General features: G+C 40.3%; 1 protein-coding gene across 1 annotated transcript; it reads left to right on the forward strand.

Moving 5' to 3' along the window:
• The first annotated feature begins 221 nt into the window (after nucleotides 1–221).
• Nucleotides 222–13,132, forward strand: cotl1 (coactosin-like F-actin binding protein 1). The gene is made up of 4 exons (XM_071490144.1): nucleotides 222–637; nucleotides 1,538–1,620; nucleotides 7,896–8,053; nucleotides 10,216–13,132. The coding sequence occupies exons 1-4, from the start codon at nucleotides 561–563 to the stop codon at nucleotides 10,324–10,326; spliced, it is 429 nt and encodes a 142-aa protein (XP_071346245.1). The 5' UTR covers nucleotides 222–560; the 3' UTR covers nucleotides 10,327–13,132.
• Nucleotides 13,133–25,027: the final 11,895 nt, after the last annotated feature.

The following is a 25,027-nucleotide window of genomic DNA, read 5'->3' on the forward strand; positions in this document are numbered from 1 at the left end:
GAAACTGAAAGTACTCTGTTCATATAAAAAAAAAATACGGAATTATTTTAATTTATATTCTTTTTTATATTCTTTTTTGTGAATCATTATGATTTTACAGCAGTGCTTTGGCAGCAGTCTTCGCTACTGTTTACTTTATTTTGAAAGTCCATGCCGGAAAACGTATTTGTATGTTGTGGCTGCCTTGACTGCTACCCTCAGCCCATTGAACGTTCACAGGGGAGGAGGTGAATCCAGCGTCTGGGGGACTTCTCCGTCTGTCAGCTGGCAACCTGATTGACTAACATCACCAACGCCCATAAAGTAGCAATATACAGGAAATGAACCGAGCTGCTAGAAGAAAAGCCGTCTCTTTCCGTTAAGTCCGACCGGCTCTTCTGTTGCAGTGCGGTGGTCGTGATTTTGGAATGAAGCTTGTTGTATAACGAAATCAGTTGTAGTTGTCTGATGTGTAGCATCAACTGCACAAGTTAGCTGCTTTATTACTGTGTAGCCAGCTCCCCCTGATTTGGACTGATACAACGTAGACTTCGACTGTTTTACTCCTCTCCACCCGAAAAATGGCAACCCAAATCGATAAGGAGGCTTGCAGAGAGGCTTACAACCAAGTCAGAGACGACAACTCGGATACCAACTGGTGAGTGTGCGGACAGGGTTACGTATCCATTCTCCATTAAAGAATGTGACTATTGTATATTGTCATGTAAATTAGCAAAATTGCATGTGTCATACATATAACTTAGAACCTCGTCTGAATACTCACTAGCCATTCTTTACTTCGGCAACTATGTAAGACACCAAGCAATCTGCTTTTCGATCTAATCAGTTAAAATTATTTTCGCATACCCGCCCTACTGCGCTGTCGTGTCGCTGGAGAGGGTGCGAAAATAAGATGGGGACTTTTTAGCAAAGTTTACATTTTATTTAAATGCGCACCGCTTGCCTAACTGGATACATGCCGATTGACAGACAGACCCCTTCAGACATAGAAGATGTAATGAATTGTATTTTATGCCACATGTACTTTTGCAGTTAGGCACAGTAACCTTAAATTGCTCAATATTTGAAAGCAGTTCGACCTGCTTGCCGTGAATGCGCGCTAGAATGGCACACCGGGTTTGCCCGCAACCGAGACCTTCGTAAATTGTTCCACACTTGCTACATGAAACCCAAATTGCAGTGCCTCTGCCTATAACAAAAATGCATAAAATACATGCAGCTTCCAAGGATCTGCCCCTCTGATCTAGCTGATCTGTATTCTGGTTATTTAGCGGCCACACACTGCACAGTTATCAGGCCCAGCGGGGCAGAAGTAATTTCCTTTGTCCTGTATTCAGAGAGGATAACGTTATAGTAGTGACAGTTACACATGGCTGACGCACGGCTGCCACATTGCATGGGCGTCTCAGGCATTTTGTGCATTACTTCGTTTTGCAAAATGGGTTTAACTTGCAAATAAGGCCGTCGTTGTGAATCAACAGATCATGAGACTGCATAATGTATGGAGTAATAATGCACTTGCATCTGCATCCTCCAGGGCTGTGTTTAAATATGAGGGCTCCATGATCGTGCCTGCAGGACAAGGGACTGACTATGAGGACTTCAAGAGGATGTGCACAGGTAAGGAGCAAATTTAATTTCAGATGTGCCTCCCTAGTTGCCACCAAGCCTTGCCTGTGTATGGATGAAACAGCTCGAGATTTTGTGGTGTGTGTGTGTGGCCTGTGCGTGCTCTGTCTCTGGACAGGTTAAACAGCCTATATACCACACAGCTTGACTTGGCAGGACACTAATCTTTTAAGACTCTGTGCTCTCTAACCCATTGGCCTTGAGCCTTGTGATTATGGTGTCAAAGCACTTAACACTGTATGCATTGCATTGCATAATCTGTTCTACCATAGCCTGTGTGTGTGTTTTTTACAAGGTGATACGTTGAAGGTCAACCTTCTGTATATAAGTGCCATTTTTCCCCTGAATTACAGCAGAACTAGGAAGATGCTCAAGTGTATTTTAAACTTTTGTTGTTGTTCTCCAACTAGTTGCCATTCATTCAAGTTTAATTTTCTCCCGTCACTACCTGTAATGCCTCTGAATTCTGAGAACGCTCCTACCAAAGCACTGTGCCATCAGCTGTAGATACAGCTGTATAAAAGAAATACATCAGTACACAATACATTGTTTCCCTTTTGTTTGATTGTGTGTGTGTGTGTGTGTGTGCTATGTTTTCATTGCACAGCACAGTGAGTAGTAATATCTCTGTCTGCATGAACCTCATTTGTGTTCCTCACGAAAAAGGAAAAATAGCAACAATCTTCAGCTAATGGATGCTGGCTGGAGTGATAGAGAAAAACAGTCTCACTCTCTGATGTAAGGTTCCTTTTCTGTGTCCTCCAGAGACAAGCATCTGCTCAGATGCTGGGTGTGGCTGTTTCTGATGCTTGCTCTTGCTGCCTTTAAAGCTTGCGGCCTCAGGGCCGTAATCCTTTTTTTCACCAATATAGCTCACATTCCTATGTAGAAACAACTCATCAAACACTGCTTCACAACAGCTGAGCTGGTGTGCGTTTGCCATCGGTTCCTGTTCAGAGATGACACAGACATTATCAGACATTGCTCTGTCTGTGGGCATGCTTCCCTTATTTAGTGGTGAAGTTGTAAGTCTGCAGAAAGATGCCGTCTGGGTGTAGGAGGAGCTGGTGCAGACTGAGGCTCGAAAAGGAGGGCACGTTTTGAATATAGATATTTGACTTATCCAGGTGCAGGAAGTAAAATTAGAGAAGTTTTGGTGTGAACAACTGGGGTCAATGATTTGCCACCAAGATTTTTAAAGCCAATTTTTCCTGAAGCAACAATCAGTCAGTGTCCTAAATTATTCATTGTAGGTCACCAAACTATCAGCTAAAGGGAAATTTAGTCCTGTTGGGCTCCATCAAGTACGACATGTACTTGATGGATTGTCACAAATTAGTTTCAGACATTCATGGTTCCCAGACTATGAACCCTAATGTCTTTGCTGACCTCCCGACTTTTTATCTAGCGCCACCATGAGGTTGTTGTTTTTGTTTCAGAGTGAAACATCTCGATAACTATTTGGTGGTCTGCCATAAAAACTTGGTTTATACACCAAAGACATTCCCATTATACATTATATCTGCCAAGCATCAGCATGTTATTATTGTAATTGTTAGCATGTTAGTATGCTGACATCAGATGTTAGCATTTAGCTCAAAGCACTGCCTCCTGAGCTTCTAGCATGGCCATTGACTCTTAGTCTTGTGTTTGCTTCATTATTGCAACAGCCATTAAAGTTGAGAGCCAGAGTGGTGGTCCCTGGAGGCCACAATGCCCAACACTGATGATGAGTGGAGAGAAATATACATGTTTTTTTTGTTTGTTTGTTTTTTGTTTTTTTTTCAGTGCCAGAAGAAAAGGTTTGGGAGTTTAGATATTTTTGTAAATTGGAGAGTTGACATCTTGTCCTGAGGGTGAAAGTAGAGCTCATGGAGTGTGCAAAATACAGTCGAACCTGTCCATCCTCTGGGGAGCATGAATAGTTCTCACTAAATCTAATGGTGATCTGTCTGTTAAGGTTTATATTTGTTGTGTACAAGTAAAAATCTTACGGTGGCACTAGTTCAGAGAGAGGTCAGAGATTCACCCAAACAGAATTCATCCTCTGAGGACCCATGAATATACACAGCACATTTCAAGGAAATGTGGCACTAGGATATGCTCAGATGGACCAAAGTGTTGGTGGTGGGGGATGTTCTGAGTAGCCCTGCTGCTCGTGGAGATAAAAACAAGACCAAATTTGGACTCAATTAACATGTTGGTTACACCACTCCTCATCAAACCCTCCTGACACCGTCCACAGGAGACTGCTTTAGTTTCTAGGCTGTGTTTCAGAGGGACTCCGTGTGGGCTGCAGGAGCTTTGACAGGAAGATCCGGTGTCACCTGCCAACCTTTGGTGTGCTACAACAAAGTCAGTTTATGCAGAACAACGTCTCTCCCAGAAACTCTTTTCTGCTGTCTCATCACCGTTGTAGTTTCAGTGCCGTTTTCTCTGCAGCAGGGGGGAGACTGGCTGCAGAGGACAGAGTGTGGGGATGTGTGTATGTGTGTGCTTGCATTGCTCCAGGCAAAGTGTTGAAACAAATGATATCCTTTGTGGCTGCGCTGATAAGACTCTTAACAGTGGCCGCTCCCGTTAATGTGCAGCCGGTCTGATGTGAGAAATGTGCTGCTGAGTCTCAGCCAGGAAAGTCTTTATCAGCGGCTTCAACAGGTACATCAAAATAATACAGGTGACACTGTAAAAGCTCCTCATGCAGTGTTTTAAAATCAGCAGACCTTTTAACGGTACCTGGTCTGAAATCAGCTCGATAACACCACCAGAATCATCCCAGACTGTATCATCCTAAATTCAACTATCCTAATTTAAAATCATAAAGCGATTGTATGTACTACAAGTGTTGATATCATATTCCCAGCATGAACTGTACTACAGCTGATTTGTTTTTAATTTGAATGGACACTCTCATTTTACAGATGAAGATCAGGTCTGTTGAAAACAATTGTAGAGCGTCTTCTGTGGTTCTGGAGGGAGAGAAGGACCCTGGTGACTGTCATTTGTTAACAGTAATCCTGTGTTACAAACTGGGCCATGGAGACTGAGAGATGTGGGCGTTTCCCAAGCAGCGTCTAAAATACTGTCATTGGTTACGATGATGATGCTCTTCACTGTTGCAGCTCCACTTTGAGTTTTAGGGTGATGTTACATAAAAATGTTGCCTGGCTTTAAAAGTGACAGTGGGCATTTGTGGATGTGTCAGTCAGTGGTTCACCCTGGTGCTGCTGGTGCAGGAAAACTAACTGATTGATGGATTGATAGAGTCACATGCTCAATTATTGGCCTTTAGAGCTTATATATATGTCTGAAACAGATTTTGTTTGTTTTTGACCCAGTTAGGACATGAACTGAGAGATGGAAACACAAGTGTCAGTGACAGTAGACGGCTCTTTTGAGCAGTTGGGTACGGTGGCCCTGAGAGCTCAATATACTGCAACCTAAGAAAACACATGCAAATAGGCAAAACACAAGCAAATTCAGAAAATATCTTCATCACTCTGACAGCAGATGAGCTGCCAATACTCACAACACAAGCAGATACAGCAACGTGCTGCAAGTAGCACAGACAACAACGTGTTCACGGGGGGGGGGACACACAAAAAAGTAACGAACCTGGCTGGGATGCACTTGTTGTTCCGTTCTTTGTGACTTTTAAAGATATTTGCAGCATCTGTGTCTGTCAAACTGATGACGATGTTTTCTGAATTTGTTTGTTTTGTCGATTTGCATGTGTTTTCTTAAGTTTTGGTGCGTTGAGCTCTCAGGGCCAACGTAGCTCTGGATGTTTTTGCCCTGCAGCTCAGACACGAACATCTGGAAGATAATAATGAGTGATCTGTTGTTGTTGTTACACATTGATGCTGCAAGTTGCTGCCTGAGGACAGAGCAGGCAGCACAACCAGACTACATTTGTTAGACAAAGTGGTGAAAGAAGTAGGTGTGAAATGGGGGGAGGACAGAGGTCAAATGAAGTGTCCAGCATGGTCACACTCTGTTTGTCTGAGGTAAACTGTGACTCTATTTACTACATATTGTGAACTTAAGTTATGCAACTTCGTGAGTAGCCTTCGCTCCTCAGCTCACTGTCCAACATCTTCTCTACACCTTCTTTAACAAATCTAAATCAAGAATTTAAAGCAAGTCCAGTTTCCTTGACAAAGTCCCTACAGATGAAACCAAATGCACTTTCTCAAACAGTGTCGGGAGGTAACTTTAATCCTAAAAATCATCCCTTCCTCTGCAGGTACCTGCAACAGCACTGTGCTTTTAATTACTGATCTCCATACATTTCAGTAATGCTTAATAAAAGGAATATGATGAAATTATGCCTCTTCTCTTCGTGCATTTTTTTTCCCCAACATGTGTTGTATAGTGGCAAAACTAGCCTCCCCGCCAAAATAAAAGATGTGATGTCAAGTGCAGTTAGGGCTTCTAACTCTTATTAGCCATTGGTAGGTAGAAACTGGGCACCATTGGTTGCTGTTATATATTTTAACAAAATAACTGAAAAAGTGAATCTGTTGGTTTTAACAGTAAATTATTATTTTATGTTTGACAGATTTGAATCCTGAAATATTTTGTTTCCAGTTTTTTCCCAGTAGTATAGATTCTTGCTTTCACCCTCTGTGGAAAAGCCAGCATAATAAAAACTAACAATAAGGGAAGAGAGTGGGATTCTTTATTTTCAGTGAAGGACTAAAGAGGGTTAAACTGGTAAAAAGCTGTGGTCTAGTATTATGGATATCTTTAGGGTTTGCCATCGTTGTGACGGTTTTCTTGACAGGAAACATCTAAAAACATCTCAGCATCGTTCCAAAAATGATATTTTTATCAGTTTCCAGATGGCTGTTTATTTTTAACCTAGGACAGAAAACCTGAGTTGAATCTGAGGTAGACACTAGCTCACAGACTCACACACAGGCATGTGGCATATGTGGAATTTAAGTGCCACCCTGTCCAGTATGATGCACCTATCACAGCGACTGTATCTTTTTTGATTGGCCGGATATCAGTCACTGTGTATTCATAACACTTACAGAGGATATGAGGAACATTAGTGGAAATTTACTGTGCGTGTAAACACAGGTGTAGTGTTACTGGAGGCTGACCCGTATACCACCAGTCCCCTACCTTACTGACATGTGACCTTTTCATCCTGTGACCCCTTGTCTGTGAGCAGATCAGAGTGATGTTCTCTGCTTATGTTGTTTCAGTTGAACAGAATTTAGAGACCTGAAGAGGTTCGTCTTGTTGTGTGTTTACAGACAGCCTGGTCTGTAGTGGACCACCATGACAGTGAGAGTTGTGGCCACTGGGAGCTTTGGGACACAACTGCAAGGCTCACAAAAGCAACATTTAGTCTATTGACCGGAATACTTCCTTGTAGCTCACACACACACACACACACACACACACACACACACACACACACACACACTGCACACTTCACAGAGCTTCAGTCTGCAGTGGAACTACAAAAAGCAGAACCTTGTATTCATCTGCAACACTAAGCCTTTTACATTTTTTTGTCTCGCTCTCTTTGTCTGCCTTGTGCAGACACAAACACACAGACGCACAATTCATGACCCACTGGGAACAGACTGACAAATACACAGATTTAAACCTTTTTAAAAACTTTAGGATCATTGATCAGCTGTGCACTTATTTTGTATCCATCACTTGTGTTTAATATTCAAGTATTGAATATTAAACACAAGTTTGATGTTGTTGAACAGTAGTATTGTTATGTTTTGTTGTTAATACCTTTAAATGCAGTATTTCTCTGTTGATTCTGTCTTTGCTGTATTTGACTATGGTCATATCAATAAAGCCTCTTTGAATTTGAATTTGAATTTGAATTTGTGTATCAAGCTGTATCTTTAGTGATTGTAACGAGAAGGAGCTGCTGTAATGTTTTGACTTTGTTTCCTGCGTCTGTTGTGATCCATTCAACCTCACTGATCAAAGACATGTTGTCTAAGAGATACTGTATGTAGCTTCCCTGCAGCCTTTCACTGTCAGTAGATGGAGCAACAGCCTGACCTCACATTACATGACAGGAGGTCAGTCAGTACCTGCCTGATGTAACAACACCCTGAGAAAATGATTTACAGCTGTTTGCTTCAGTCCTTGATCTATTGAGAATTCTGAGTGTGTGTGCGTGTGTGTGAGATGAAGTGTGTGCAGCATTGTAAAATATCAGCTACAAGCGCCTTCGGTCTGTGCGTTCAGTTTTACACAGTGTTCTCCGTCTCTTCCCTCAGATGACGCTCGTCTGTTCGGCTTCGTCCGGATCACGACCGGAGACGCCATGAGCAAACGAGCCAAGTTCACCCTCATCACCTGGATCGGTGAGAACATCAGCGGGCTGCAGCGTGCCAAGATCAGCACCGACAAGACGCTGGTCAAAGAGATCGTGCAGGTCAGAGACTGTGGTTTTGTGTGTGTGGAGGAAGAAGTAATTAAAGGAGTGGTTGTCATTATGAGAGAGTGAAGATGCTGTAATGGCCCCTTTGGGGAAACTGGATGGTCACAGAGGCAACATGACAACAGGACTGTGGATACAGTGACAGGATTTTTAAAAACAACATATACAGACTAAACATGGCGGTGGTAAAATAAGCAACAGAATCATCATGAGGTGAAACAGGAATAAAAGAGATGCATTACAGGACCCAAATATACAACATGTAAAATGTAGCATAGAACAGCAAGAGGATGTGAGTAGATATACTGTAAACATAGTTGGTGCTAAATGTTGTTAATATTCATATGTACACAAGCTGTACTAATCAATATTTTAATATTAACAATTGAAAAATTGACATCAAACAGTGTCACTTCCCATCAGGAGCCAAAATGAGAGTAAAAATGAGACTTAAATTCATCAGGTGTCCAGAAACATGACTTTAAATGACGATAACATGATATTGGTAACGTGTCATTGTTGTGTTCAGTTTGCTCCATTGCCACCAAGTGGCCACGGATCACTTAAAGACCCCCTCCTATGAAAATCAAGTGTTAAACCTTGTTAACATGTCCATATGATTTACAGAACACAAGACCATCATCATGAGCAAAATAATCGGTCAACACCGTGACTGAGTGTTTCCACCATGAACTGCAGTGAACCAATGACAGTCTCATAAAAACAGACTCAGACAGCCAGGGACTCATACCTCATAGAACCTCAGGAACCAATCCTGTCAACTTGTGGGGACGGGGCGTGGGGCTAAATAAACCTTGTCAGTACAGATAGCTGGAGTTAGCATTAGTGCACCCACTGACACTGTCAGCCACTGCCAGTTACAAGCTAACAAACAGCAAACAAACACTAACTGTTCTGATACTTCTTGTTTTGTTCACAACAAACTCAAACTCTTGACCCTGTTTCTGACTGAGGCTCCAACATGTGGCTGAGTCTCTCTGATGTGTCCTCTGCTCACTCCTCTTTCACCTGTCAACCAAGAACAGGTAACAGTGGTGGGCTGGGCACAAGGCCTGATCCAGATTTCTCAATGAGGAAGTAACAGTATATGAGCTTTCAGTCCCAGTTTTCCTTTTTTTCCCACTTTTTATGTGGGAAAACCATGTTAAAGAAAACATTATCTCCAGAGTTTAAAACATGTCTGGAGAAGAACTTAAGTTTAGTTTTAAAGGGGACCTGTGGAGTTTTCTTGTAAACAAACAGTTATGTTCACATTCTCAAAACACCTGTGTATCCTCCAGGCCTCACAAACATGTTGAATGTACTTCATGAGTTAAAGACAAAACATCAAATTTGAGCACTATGGTGCCACCAAACACTCACTGTGGTACCTTTTAATATTCTAACTTAGAAACCAGCAGCAGACTGTTATTCTCCTCTATTACCTGCAGAATGACAGGTTTCTGAAACTCTTTTTGACTTTTGCTGACAATATTCAGCGTTGGAACATGTCGTATATTTGCAACTGAAATGTTCTTTCAAAAGCTCTTTGTTGAATTAAATGATGTACAAAATGCCAGCACAGAGTAAATGGTCCTGTACAGAAAAAACAGACACAAACTTGGAGAACTATTGTTACGAGTGCAGGTCTTTTATTCTCTGGCTAGCCTGTTGTCTCGCCTGTTCCAGTAGTTCATGAACTAGCCCTGTGAGGAGTCACTCTGTCACCAAGCTGCTGACACCACACATTTTGCAAAGACGTGCAAAAGAATTTCATTGTGCCACTTTGTGGAGTGGCTTTTAGGAAGCTGGTTATTTGACATCAGTACTTTTTTGGTACCAGCTGACATGTGACTGCTGCACCAAGTTTCAAAAGCTGTCAGGAACTGAAAGACCAGGTATCAATTGCAAAGTATTTTTATGACTGTAAAGCATTTTTTGCTGTCTGTACAAAAACTCTATTGTACTGTACTGGCACAGGTACTGAAAAGTTTCAAACATTACCCAGCCCCAGTTGTAAACTGGGTTTGTTCCCATTAAGCAACAAATAAGAAGTCATTTTGGGTTTTCTGAAGTGTTGATGTAAACTGCCGTTCAGATGCAGTACTCCTCTGGTCGCACTCTTCTTCACCTCAGCACGTGTTTTGTGTCTGCAGAACTTTGCTAAGGAGTTCATGATCAGTGACCTGAGGGAACTGGATGAGGACTACATCCGCACGGAGCTGAAGAAGGCGGGCGGAGCCAACTATGACGCTCAGGCCGAGTAGAGAAGTGCCACGGTCCACTGGAAGGGTCGGGGCTGCGGGCGGGGGTTGGGGTGGGCTCGGGTTGGGTGGGATGGAATAACTGGGGGTGGGGAGTGTTGGGGCAGGGCTGCTACCTCTTGGGGAGAGGGCGAGGCAGGATGGAGAGGGCAACTGAAGAAAGGGAATTACACCCACTGACCACACACATTTTACTTTCAAAGTGAGGTCTAACAAAAATACCTCATGGTGAACAATTTGTTCATTTGCAAGAACACAAACAAAGCAGAGGTGCACCAGGAGCAGTTTGTTGAACCAGTATAAGTGTTTCAGATATTAACCAAACACTGTTTATGCTACCTGCTAATGGCTTCTGATAAACCGGTTTCTCTTTCTTTACTAGTCAAACAGCTTCTTAATGCACTCTCAACAATAGCCTTTTCAGAGCTTGTGAACAGATGTAAACAGGTCAGAGTTAGCTGGGATGTGTGTTGGCTCAGATCCTGACAGTAGAAATGCTGTTGGTGCACCTCCAAAGTGGAAACATCTGCATTTGGACACTTATATACTCCATTTTGAAGTGTATGCATGAGCTACATTGTATACATACATGCTTCTATCAGTGTGTAACACTCAAGAACATTACTGAACTGTTAAAGGAGTAGTTAGACCAGAGTAACATGAGAGAATCGATACAGTTTTTTTTCGTCTTTACAGTAGATTTGCAGCTGGAGCCAGCAGCTGGTTAGCTTAGCTTAGCACAAAGACTAAGAGGAGGGACTCAGCCTGGCTCTGTCCGCAAGTAACAAAATCCACCTACCAGCAACTCTAAAGCTCACCAATTAGCATTTTATATTTTGTTTGTTTCATCTGTACAAAAACCAAAGTGTAGAAACAACACAGCAGCAGTTGCTAGGCAACTAGCAGAGACTCTAGGAAGTCACTGCTCATGGCCTAGAAATAGTCCCACGTATTACCCACCGTAAGATGACAACTAGTCAGTTTTACACTTTGGTTTTTGTGCTGATTAAACAAATGAGATAAATTGTGTAAATTATTGACCTTCAGGTGTTGTAAAGTGTAGTGTTTTACCTTTGGTCAGAGCCAGACCAGCTGTTTCACCATACTTTCTTACTTTATGCTAAACTAAGCTAATGGCTGCTGGCTGTAACTTTGGCAGTGGTATCAATCTTCTCATCCATTTTCACCCACAAGAACGCAAATAAGCTAATGACTGTACCTTTAAGGATCAGGTCTAATCCAAATACCGAATACCACGCTGGGTACGCACACACTGACGTGTCTAACGGTAATTTCTGGGGATGTGCACAGACAACACTCTGAAAGACAGCATTTTGTATATATACAAATTATCCATCACACACACACACACACACATACATGCATAGTTAATATAAACACTTGTAAAGGTCGCAAACTACTGCCTTCTCTCCTCCCCTGCCCTCTGCCCTCTCCCCAGTCAGCTCATGGTTGGTTATCTACTGTGCTGTGCATCATCATCTCACACTCATCCTCATCTCTGCTGGGCTGCAGTTGAACATTATGAAGTTACATCAAGGCTGCAGCACTGTTTGCTATGATTGAGAATATAATGAGGATGTGAAAGACTGAAGGGTTTCACTTAAAATTGCTGCACTGTGATCACGGATCAGGCTGTAGACTGTTAATAACATGAGCAGCTAGGAAGTGACTTCACTGATGAAGATAGACATATGATTTTTGAAATGAAACCCTCCACTTGCAGGCATGTGTTTGACACCAGAACATGCTCTTAGTCATGACACACTGTACCGCCAGCAGGAAAAGATCTCCATTTTCTAATAAGATCCTTGGTCATTGTTGGCAGCTTGCTTTGAGTCATTGTGCTACGTCCACATTTATCCACCTCTGCATTTCCAGCCAGACAGCTGTGTTTGCATTACAGCCTCAAAGTCAACCATTAGGTCCATTACGTCAGTCCCACACTGACTATATTTCATCCTCCTGTCTTCATACTTGTGCTTTGTGCTATGAATCCCTTTTATCACTAGTGTGAACCAGTTTCTGTTGGACTTTATCAACATTTTTCCAAACTGGGACAGAATTTGTAGAGGAGCACATGGCAAAGAACGAGACTCTTGGCCTTATAGGGTGTTTTTTTCTGCCTGTAGATATGAGTCCATAGAAATACAGAGAATACAGTAACTAATATATTGATCCCTCAGCAGCACTTTGATCAAGTATTGAATGTTCCCCAAAATCTGCAGGATTTTGAGGATGGAGATCTTTCCCTCTGGTGTCTCATCTCATGATCTACCACTTAAAGGTATCTGTGCATACTGTAACCTACTGTGTTTGACTGCCTTAGTCTCCCATGGAGAGAGGGGCATCATGGGAGTCTGTGGACACTACACTGTGATTGGCTGTCCTCCTTACATGTGTCCAGGAATTTGATTAGCACGTGGATTATCACGGCCTGGGCCTGGGCTTGTCACCCCCCCCCCCAGGAGGAGCCATGTCTCGGTTGTAGCATCTCCTTTTTTTTTTTTTTTTTTTTTTTTTTTTTTTTTGGTTTAAACCCTCCCCCCCCCCCCCCCCCCCCTGCAAAAAATAGGATTTTCTTGTTGTACTTTTTTTTTTGTTTTTGAGATGAATTTTATTTTCTCTTAAAAGTTTGACGTTTTGATTTTATTTTTAAGAGCATTGTTATCTTGGACATTGATGGAAGAGATTTTCAAAAAATACTGCAAAAAAGAAAAAGAGAGACAACTGAATGGGCACAATATCAGTCATTTCAAAATAAAAATTGATGTTTTTTCCAAAATCTGCATATCAAAGTGTCTTTTGTGTGTCTCTGAAGTTATAGTACATTACCAAGAATAAAGGGTAAGGACCACAACTACAAAAATAAGTTTTGTGTCCATGCTGGTCACATGTTTTTCAATTGGCTTAGACCTTGAAAAAGATGGTTAGTAGTTCTAGACACTGTAGAGCTGTGATGTGTTGAAGATCCCTCTGGTATTGTTAGGAAAATAAAAAGTAAACACATTGTGAAATCCTAACAAGTTTTTCTACTGCTGTAGTTTACTTTACATATTTTGACCATTTTCAAATGAAGGCTGTACAGTAGTTTTTGACTTTTAAATGTATTGCAGCCTTTGCTTTGCATTTTCCTACTTTAATAAATTGCTTGTGTTGTGTAATCCATCACAGTATACTTTACCGATGCTAAATTATCATGTGGTAATGCAGTATAATGCACTCTGACGTGATAGCTCTACACTTCATGATAATGATGTCACTGACTGTCACAATAATGCAGATTCGGTGTTCATGATTAGATTACTCGAGCCAAGTTAGCTGGTCCAATTGGGATTAAATTGCATGTATTTTCTCTGCTACAGTGTAAATTTACCTCATTCATGATAAGTGGTTGTCTGCATCCACCAACCAACCAGTCAGGTTGCAGGAAATATGGTCACAATCTCCCCTTCCTGAGTTACAGCATTGAATAAGGGCTAGAAGAATATTGTGATGTCACAGTGAAGTTGACCTTTGACCTTTTATATATAAAATGTCATCATTTCATAATTTTATCAGATTGGACTTGTGTCTTAATTAATTAATGAATTCTTGAGTTCTTTTATTTCACCCAGAACGTGTCAAAATTACAAATGAACGAAAATGCAAATTACCTGGGCCATTTTAAAGAGGTCAACCAAACAGAAACGTACTCAAAAAAAATACTGCTAACAAAACAGACTCTTAACTCAACAAAGTGACCTAACAAACTGAGACAGAAGGGAAACATATACATATCCTGGCTGATCAGCCCCTCAGAAACAAAAAGGAGAAAACAACACAGACAATATCAATAGCGGCAAGGCATAAAAATCAGAACCCCCCCAAATTTTTATTTTTGATTTCATGATGATGGCCACTGTCCAATAATAAACAGTACCATAACCAGTTAGAATGCGTTTGATATTTTGTCTACATAAATAACTGGATAACTTTAAGCTTGTTAATTTTAACCTTAATTCCATGAAGCAGTGATGTCAGTGTTCTGTCATAGGCTGGTGGTCACACTGACTCAAACTAATCACCACAAAACTTTTCTGTGTCACAACCTCAATAAATACTGAGGTCACACACACTGATCTTTCCTCATTGAAATTACTATGACATGATCAATGCAAGAGAGGATGACTAATTGTGATTTCATATTGATTTTAAAAGTGATGTAACCTGAGTCAGCAGAGGTTGGTGCTGAAGAAATCGACTAGTTTGAAATAAAAAAATAAATCTGGGGGTTGAGGAGTTAGAAAGAAGTGAGCTGAGCAGACCTCTGTAGCCTGCTCCTCAGGAGGCTGGTGGCTCAATGCTTCATTAGCATAACACACCCAAATCTCTGACTGTTACTGATCAAGTTGCATTGTGGGTGCAAATGTAGGCGCCATGCTTTGACAAGGAAGAAGAATGTATGATTTCTAAACTGTCTATTGGTGGAGGACTCTTTTAAGGTTGAATATGATGCTTTCACCAAGCTCTGATGAAGAGTTACACAAGTCTGCAGGACCATTCAAGTTTTTTTTAGGTCTGTTTTTGCAGGATGAGGTAATGGGAGCATTTTGGCACTTGTGGATTCAAAGTCAAAGTCCACACAGCAACCATCTCTGGGAGCTTAAGGACTCCCAAGGGTTTCCATGGTCACCACTGTAACCGCCATGTTAAGCCAGTCAGCGGTGGTTGGGGAAAACAAAGAGCTTTGATCCTGGAGTGTCTCAATTAGCTCCTCACTATCTGTCCTCCCAGATCTCAACAGTCATTTTGTTACACCTCAACAAATGAATATATCACTTATTACACCTTAATCATTCCAAAGGCAGTATTGTTAAGTTACTTATTAATAATCAGGAGCTGTAATGCTGTTAAGTACAGTGTTTGTAGTTGTTGTTTCTTTCACTGCCCTGCACTTGAACATTTATTCTCTATATTACTATTCACCAGGTTATAATATATATTACTATTTTACAATTCTGAATGACTAAACCCACGGTCAGTCAGCCTCTTGCAATCTGCTTTCACATGATGCTCAGGGATGCTCAGTGAAATAATTGATGGCTGAGCATCGATTTTCAACTCAGACCTAATTTTCATCCTAACTCATGGCTTTTGTTGCCATGGTTTCAGTATGAGTGACAGCTGCTGGTCTGTATCAGGTCAGCTGATGGCTCCCAGCTGTGCAGACCCACACACCATCAGCATGTGTGTGGCGTGTGTGTTATTCTGTTACAGCACTCAGACGAATGGATTAATGGTTTGTCTGGATGACTCAGCCACTGATCAAATATGACTACTGCAGGGTGAGTGTGTGTGTGTCTGTGTGTGTGTATGAGTGTGTCTGACAGGCTGGCTGGGTGGCTGCAGTGATCTAAAAAGACTAAGAGGAGGTTGTATAATGACAGAGCTCTGGTATAGCTCACTGTGGCTTTAAGTAAGCCGTGAGGAAGTGAGAAGTTGAGGATGTAGTTTAAGCTTATGTTACAGTGAGTGTGTTTGTGTGGGAGTTAAGGCTAGTTGAAACAGGTGTGGCTGTTTTAAGGGGCCATATTAATAGGATTAATTCCTTTTTTACAAAGATGAAATTGTCATTTTTTGTCATTCAGTTTGGAGTACATGGAGAGCTGAGTCCACGTGTTCTCTTTTATTTTGTTGTACTCAGTTTCTGAAGAATAAGGAACTAAAGGTACCCGATGTCAGCGTCTACTTCATAATATACACACAATACCTTCAGTTCTGAAGTTGCTTCCTTGTTTTTTTGTTTGTTTTTTTCATTCCTAAGAAACAATGCAGCAGTTCTAAAGACTGAAAGACTGCAGCCATGCCACCAGATCTGTGGAGCTGTACTTATCCACAGCAGGGCTTTGGGCTAAATGCTTGATATATATGTCCCTATACCATACATGCCATATATGCCACCCATAAGGGGATATGTTATTATAACAGTTTTTAACATACATGAAATACCCATAGTGAAATTTGTATATGTACATATATTAAAAATATCTATATGATGAATTTTTATATGACCATATATGTTGATGATATATATTTAATTTGCTATGTTTATTAAAACCTCATACACAAAAATCCTACATGCTTATATATGTTATATATATTCTGGGAAAGTGGTAACATCAACATATATCAACAGGCGTTATGTAACATATGTCTAAAATATAAGCACACATAAACAAACATGCATAATTGTATGAGCTAGACATATGTGTCAATGTATGAAATTGTTCTAATTTCAAATTTTATACATAATTTTACATATTTTATTTTACATGTAACATATTTCGTACATAGAAATTTAATATATCTACATATATTACATTTGCCTATGGATTGCTCACAATGATGTTCTGGCATATTGATGTTTAGCAGGTTTAACATTTACCATGTTTGCCAGCTTAGTGTAACATGTCAGAATTGCTAACAGGCACTTAATACAAACTGCAACAGAGGTTAATGAGAATGTCATTAGCTTTGCAGGTCATGATGGATAAAGATACATTTAAACCTGATGATGACAGCTGAAAAAGTGGGGGGATGAAAGTTTTGACAAATCATCATCTGGGGACCACGATAGTCTCTACAATACCTGTTGATATTTTTCAATGAAAACCAAAAATATCAGCCTCATGTAGGTGCCAGAGGAAAATCGTGTGATTATGAAAATCATTGCAATATGTCCTCTGGAAATGTCTGTACAACGTTAATGGCAATCCATGTAATAGCTGTTCAGATGGTTCAGTGGACTGACCAACCAACCGGCCAACACACACATTACCATCCACACAGGCAGGCGTTTCCACTGTTTCCATGGAAAACATTATATCTGTAACTTCCCTGATTACAGGTCAATATTTCACTCAGAGGTTCAAAGGTTAACATTGATGTTGTTAACATAGCTGCGCAGATGGTTTCAAATCAACACAATCATTCATCAAAAAGCCACAAAAAAGACTTGTGACGACTGATGTTAAAGAATAAAGATCAAAGGGTACATGACGCCCACTCACAGAGCCCAGTATCTCAAATTCATCACTAACCACTTCTTAAAACATGAGTGGTGAGGAGCCGCCTACACAGGCACTTCCTGTCAGTGAAGAGGAGGACAGAGAGAGGGATGGACACCTCAGGCCAGGGGATGATGAGAATCCAGTCTAGGCTTAAGACCAAGATGAAGACACTGAGTAAAACTGAGCAATGAGATATATGGTGTATGAGCTTGTATGGTCACTGAAACCTTACAAATTGGGCACAGTTGAATATTAATGTAACCTAAACATGCAAACTGACAACTGTCTAAATGAAGGTTTCAAAAGATAGCGTTGTAATTCTGCTATTTAATTAGAACACACACACACACAGAGCTGATGCAAGTGCAACTTCAGGTCATTATTGTAAATAGAACAATGTTCCATGGACAGGACTTCTCTATGTCAGTCATACCACTGAAGGAAAGGAAAAACTACGTCTTTGCAAATGCAAACTAAAAGACAAGAAATACAAGTTATGACTTAAGATGCAAATACCAATTTTAATTTTCCCTTTGTCATATTTTTGAATGACAGTTATTTACCTTATGTTTATTGCATATTAGCTAATTTCAGCACGTGACTGCACATGAGGCATGTTAAACATCTACATATCAGTATTGTCATGAGAATCTTAGCATGACATTAGCATTGAGCTCAAAGCACTGCTGTGCCTTCTCAGAGCTGCTGGAGGGGCTGCACACTTGTAGTCTTGTTTTCACAAGTTTACAAATTGTGATATACAACCACAGGATTATTGCTGAACATCATTTCACAAGCTCAAAACCCAAAGGTGCTTTTCCATTATCATACAGTGTGAAAAACTATGCAGCCACCTACTCTCACCCCCACCCCTTGTTCCTTTCACTTTGCAATCCTCAGTGTGTCATACATGTCCCAACAGCCCCAGCCAGTGTGGTAAATACAGACAGTACCATCAGTGTGTCACTGTGGCAAATACCCTGTCTGTTAGTGTGTGATGGTGTGTGCCATAAAGAGAGAGAGAGGGTGAGAGAGATATTAGCACACAGGACCTGTAGGAGGGTCCAAACAAGGGCTGTCAGATCAGTTCCTGCAGAGCAATACCACTCAGATCCTTCCTGCATTCCTCAGACCTCCTCAACACAGTGGCATAGTTTACAGCCCACAGCAGGTCATGTGCTCTGTTGGAGTGTGTGTGTGTGTGTGTGTGTGTGTGTGTGTGCGTGCGCATGTGTGTGTGTGAGAGAGGAAGCGAGAGAGAAAGAAAGAGAAAGACAAGAATTGTCTTTTAGCCACCCAGTGCCTCCACATGTTTGTGTGATGACGTTCTTGTATTTGTATTTAAGAATCATTCCAGAGACAGAATGAAACTTCCAACTTGGCTTTAGGTTTAGGATCGGGATTAATTTAGAATTTGGTCAATCGATGAATGCAGCCTTGAACTGCAGTTGCTAACATAAAAGCATGAGCATGTTGTCCGTTCCAGTTTCAACATCTAATTCAACGACGTGTCGGAAATATAAAGCTGAATTACATCACATCAGTGTAATTCTGGATAAGACGTTTAGTTTAGAGTTTGAAACAAAAGCCTTTCACACGTGATTCCTTTCACTTCCAATCTGTGACCACGTCACCACTGTTTGACTGATTCAGTATTATTGGTTAGTCACAGCTCAGCAGGGTCCTAAATCTCAACGGACAGCGTGCTCCGAGTTGTCTGTGCATGAGTGAATGATGTTGAAACAACCCCTCACTCTGGGAATGAGCTCATAATCATCATCTCCAAGAAAGAAACAGGTGGGGGCCATGTGTGTGTGTGTGTGTGTGTGTGTGTGTGTGTGTGTGTGTGTGTGTGTGTGTGTGTGTGTGTGGTGGGAGGTCTGGGGTAGATGAGTTCATCTACTCAAGAAAGGCAAATATCCCTTGTATCTTCTGCCATTGTGCATGTTGTATGGTTTTTCTACAGTTTTAAAAAAGATGTTTTAACACTAATCAGTTGTTGTACTTTGAACCTTCGCTGGTGTAAAATTAATTCGTAACAGTAACTGACAATTAATCATTTAGCAAATATCTAATCCCGGGCTGTATTTAAAGCTGCTACAATGAATAATTTTATATTAACAGTGGACCAAATCAACACAACCACAGAAATTTGCTGCAAGTAGCACAGACAACAAGTGCGTCCCATCTGGGTTCATCACTTTTTTGTGTCCCCTGGAAACACTTCTGTTGTCATCTGTGCTACTTTCTATGCATTTCCATAATTTTTTTTTCTGTATTTGAAGATGTTTTCTGAATTTGCTTGTTTTTTGGCAATTTGCATTTGTTTTCTTGACTTGCACTGTGTTGAGCTCTCAAGGCCGCCGTACTTCAGATCCTTTTAGCATCTTTGTTTTGGTTTTGTAACCCACAATTTTTCTGTTTTAATTAACTTTCACTGTCTTCATCAACCTTGTTTCCAGCAACAGACACCCTTTATGTTTTTTTTAAGTGAAACAGTTCTGACAAACTCACTTTAGGCCACCTGCCCAGCACCAAGCAGCAGACAAAGTTAGCAACTAGCAACTGACCATGTAAAGTTCATTGACTTTAAAGGTTAAAACTATATCGGTGTTGTGTTTTTGTCTTGTTTCAGTTGCCAAAAAAAAACCTGTTCTTGCATTTTTAAGTCTACAATTTATTTGTTCTCAAATCTTTATATTTGTTTCACTAAATATTTAGCAAAATCTCGAGTTGCACATGATCTCTTTATAGTAGCTGGGATTTTATGGGTGCTGTGACTCTGAGCTAAAATCTCTCTCATTTTGGTTGGTTGTAATTTCTTGTCATCCAGGAATGCTATTTCTAATTTGTTTTACATGGCAGTCAGTCAAAATAAAATGTGAATTGAGAATTCGGTGGACGCCTCACTGAGACTTGTGAGTAGTGTGTTTTTTAGGGTACCCAGCTGGGTGAAGAGAGCGAGAGAGAGAGATAATGGCTGACCGGAGGAGCGAGGGGGGGCTTGGAAATTGAAATTTGCGCAACTGAGCAAAGCAAATGGGGGTGAGAGGTGGGGTGGGTCTCTTTTCAGATTCTTCCAGGCCATGTGAATAGGGAAGAAAGAGTGACACAGAGGGAATATGAGAGTGAATGGGTCAGTTCTCAGTGCTCCTGTGTGCCAGTGCTGCACAGTGTTGGCACAGAGATGCCATTGACGGAGACTAATGAGCTGAGGGCCACTTCATTCTCCCACCCCAAATGAGCATCTGTTTACCAAGTTTACTGAGTACATTTACATTCTAAATACAAGGTGACAATGGGACCTCTGTTTGCTGTGGTGTCACTCTGTTATTGGTTTTCCATCACCACTGATGATCAGTCCCTTTCCTCTCATATGGAAGCTAATGCAGTTCGAATGATGTCATCTTTATTGCTAAGTTAGGTTGGTGTTATTTGATATTTTTCTTGTAATCAACAGGTCTCATGAATATGCCAAAGGCCTTTCTACATGCAGAGTATGCCGAGTTCAAACTTGTATTCTTGGGAGCTAATGCTTAGCAAGTTGAATGGGAGTGGGAATGGGAGCATGTGCAGTGGTATGCTCACAACTGGCACGAGTGTTCTTGCTAACATTAGCAGCTAAACTAAGCTCAAGTGATTACACTTCAATACAAGTATACATGTGTTATCCTCACTGTAACATATACATACAATAAAACAAAACCTTACATAACACGACCACTTGTGCATTTTCATTTATTTATATTTATTGATTTTAATCAAAGTGACATCACTGAGCTGACTGATATGTAACCCACTACTGCACACTGTATATATTGAATCTCTTTTTATCATATCTATTAATATTTCCCTCTATCACTTTAAATATTATCAGGTTATATATCTGTAGAATTTCCCTTTGTCGTCATCCCTGTTCAATGATATCAGTGTAGTAAATGTTATGTCATGAAGTTTGGCTCATACTTCTCATACTGCAGCTCAGCTCCCACAAGAGCCCTTGTATGAAAGATGTACCATGCTGAAAGTGAATATGCAGTACTACACACCAGAAATACACTGAAGAGAAGTACATAAAGGCTGTTTTCTAATGCTTCCTCTTCTTTCCGTCTCAGCATTTCTGTGGTACCTCTGGTAGAAGCTGACTTTGGAGCTAAGAGGCCTATAACTAAACTGAAACTAAGCAAAAGTCCTTATCTGGGTCTGTCCATAAGGAAGTTAAAATGTGCAGCTCACTTCCTGTTCCAAAGGAGAAAAGTGAATTTTATCCTAAGGGACTGTATTCATAATGGTTTCTTCCTGATCCAGACAGACTGTTGAGGTTAACCAGTCAAATAAACTTTCCAGCTGTATCAGCTGAATGGATTTGATAGCCCACAAATGTAAACCCAACTGGAAAACAAAAATAATTAACAAAAGCTAAATGTTAAGAAAATAAAGTTATGTGTCAGTGAGATCCATTTTCTCTTTTCTTTGTGCACACCTATATAATCTATTTTAAAAAGAATAATTTATATATCCCATCCCATTCTGCATTATACTGTGTCATATACAAATGTATTTATATTATAGTGAATGTAGTGATGGCTTTGCAGCAAGAAGGAACAGTGGGGGCCACCTGAGCCTGGGGCCTGCATGTTTATATGATTTTCCAGTGCCTGTGTGGGTTTTTGCCCAGTCAATCCGGCTGATATGATTAATTGGTGAATCTAAAATGGTTGTATGTCTCTATATGTGAACCCCGTGACAGACTTTTGACCTATCCAGGGTGAACTCTCCCTCTCACCCACTGTCAAATTGGATTGTCTTCAGCCCCCCCATGACACTCAAAAGGATAAGTGGTGTATCTGATGGATGGATGAATGTAGTTATCATACTGTTCTGTGTTATATAGGAGTTTCTGCACACGTAAAATATTGTTTTACATTATGTCTTGTATATTGTGTCATATTGTGTGATATTTTTCTGAACTCTATCAGGCTCTGTTGGAGTGTTGTATCTCATCTTATTGTCTCTTTGAATTGTACTGAGTTGTAATGTAGTGTATCATCAGTATACAGTCGTAGTGGATCATATCACATAACATTAATAATAACATTGTGTCAGTGTATCATCATATTGAATCTTAATGTATCACAATGTAATTGTATAATTGTATATTGTTTTGCAGTGGGTGTATTGTATTGTGCTATGTTGTAATGTCTCATAACATTAAAATATGTCATGTGCAGTGTACTCATATACTCGTATTAGAAATGTAAATCGATGTTTGATGTAGATGTAATAATGTTTGAATTATATCGCTGTTTGTGTCTCTTTATATTATCCTGCATCCTATCCCATTGTATCACATTATATATGTATGTATGTATGCATATTCATTCATAAATATTATACTGCATCATATTGTATGACATCATATATTTATTGTATTACATGTATTGTATCACATCACATTACATCGCGTAGACATTTCATACTTCATGTATCATAATTTTGCATCATATTGTAGGTTTTATGTCATCTCATATCAGGTCATTTATTGTATTGTGCTAATCATTACATTTTTGTTTCCTTTTTATTTATCCCTTTCCATTGTATTGCACTGTATGGCTTTGCATCACATCACACTGTCATACTTATAATCTGACATATAGTAGTATACAGTGTATCTATTATATACCCCACCATATGTCACATTACTGAATATGGCACCATGTCAGTAACCCCTCAGGAGAATTTTCACGCCCGCTTATTCGGTCAGGAGAATTATGTCTGTACCAAGTGTCTTCTTGTGAGTGTCACATGTCTGTGTCACACTATCATGGTCCACACAAAAGCGCCACTCCCCCTCATCTCAGTATTGTACCTTAAGGCAAGACATATCTCCTTTCCTCCCCACCTCCACATTTTCTCTTTAGTCTGTCTCTGTCAGACCACAGAAAATGTTGTTTTGTTTTTTACTGTACTTTTGTAATCAACCTAGTCTCCCTCCATTTACTCTAGTTGCTAATACACTGTGCACATCTATTTCCTGTTGGAGAATCTGCTCCCATTTTAATTAAACTATAACTCTCTACTCTGCACAAATCAGTGACACCCAACGAGATAGCTATTCATTTATTGAACCTGCCCTTTTGGCACATTGCAATGTCTCTGCGGCCTGGGAGGTTACAGTGAAAGGTCAACTGCCTCTACGCACAGACTTTTATTATAAGAATGAGAGTGGCTGTGTATGTTAATGACATTCTGAATGACTCCTGTTTTTATAATATCACTGTAGATCAAGTGGAGAGCTATCTGGGATCAGGCACTGATCTGTAAGCTATGGACCTGTTTAATCTGTGATATTTAGCCTGTTGTATCGTGAGAGGAACTCAAACCAGATGCACACGAATACCTTATATCTAAATGTGCAAAAATGCAATACAACAGCACTTCAGTTTCATTTGGATTTTTTTTCAGCAGATTCTTACTTACTTACTTTCAGCAACTTTATCCTACAACAATATCTCAGCATGTACTCCTGAAACATGAGAGGTAAACAGAAACACGTCAAGGCAAACGGATAGCAAGACACATTCAGTCCCAATAGATGTGAAGTCACATTTGACATGGCTAATAAACCAGAAGAGAAGATGTACTGAGATCTTTTTACCTAAATATAAACATATTCTATTACAAATGAAAATCCTGCATTCATCATTTTACTTAAGTAGAAGTACAGAAGTTTTATTAACAAAATATGCTTAGTTAAAGTAGTTGCAGATGCAGCTGAATGCCCCCTGTCAGTGTTACCATTATAAATTATATTACCAGATTATTACACCTGATGCATTAATGTGAAAGCAACATTTTCATATTATAGCAGGTTGAGGTGGGGTTTATTTTAATGGGTTCATGGTGAGTTGTTTTTTTACTGGTGGGTAGTCGTATCATATTTTATAGGCTCATCCTCACCTTGTTTTGCATGAAAAATCTAACTGTTAATACAAGAGTTCAACATCTATTCAACAATAGTACACTATTTGGCTTTCTGGCAGAGTCGGATGAGAAGATTGATGCCAAACTCATATCTGAGTGCTCAGTACATGGCTACAGCCTGTTTAGCTTAGCATAGCATAAAGCCAGGAAGCAGGCGGAAAGCGCCAGCCTGTCTCTGTCTGAGGGTAACACCGATCTCCCTTTCTAAACGTACTAATTAACAGATGATATTTCCTCTGTTTAAAGGAGTTATGTGTAAGTTTTGCTCTTGCTCCATAGCCGGTGTTAGCATTAACAGATGTTTACTTACTGGTCTAGAAGAAACATTGCAAGTTCAGCATCAGTATCTCCAGATGTGGAAAACAACACCAGTGTTCACTCTTGTCTCTTGCACATCTTTCCCTGTACTGAAGTTAGCATGCTAATCAGCTTGCACTTTCTGATAGCAAGTCACTGTAGCCTCCAATTTCCTCTGAAGATGTAGCGCTGCATATAATAACATCTTAAACGAAACGATGTCAAGCGATTATCACCACCACCTGCACCCGGCAAGAAACCATGTTCAGCGGCAGAGAACATACAAATTGCCCCTTTAATGAGAACAGTTAGTTTTAGAGTTGTCTGTGTAATCTTATCTCTGGACAAAAGCA

This window comes from Trachinotus anak, unplaced genomic scaffold (assembly GCF_046630095.1).
Source record: "Trachinotus anak isolate AG129_WGS33_773 ecotype Australia unplaced genomic scaffold, CSIRO_AGI_Tana_v1 ptg000002l, whole genome shotgun sequence".
Taxonomy (NCBI): domain Eukaryota; kingdom Metazoa; phylum Chordata; class Actinopteri; order Carangiformes; family Carangidae; genus Trachinotus; species Trachinotus anak.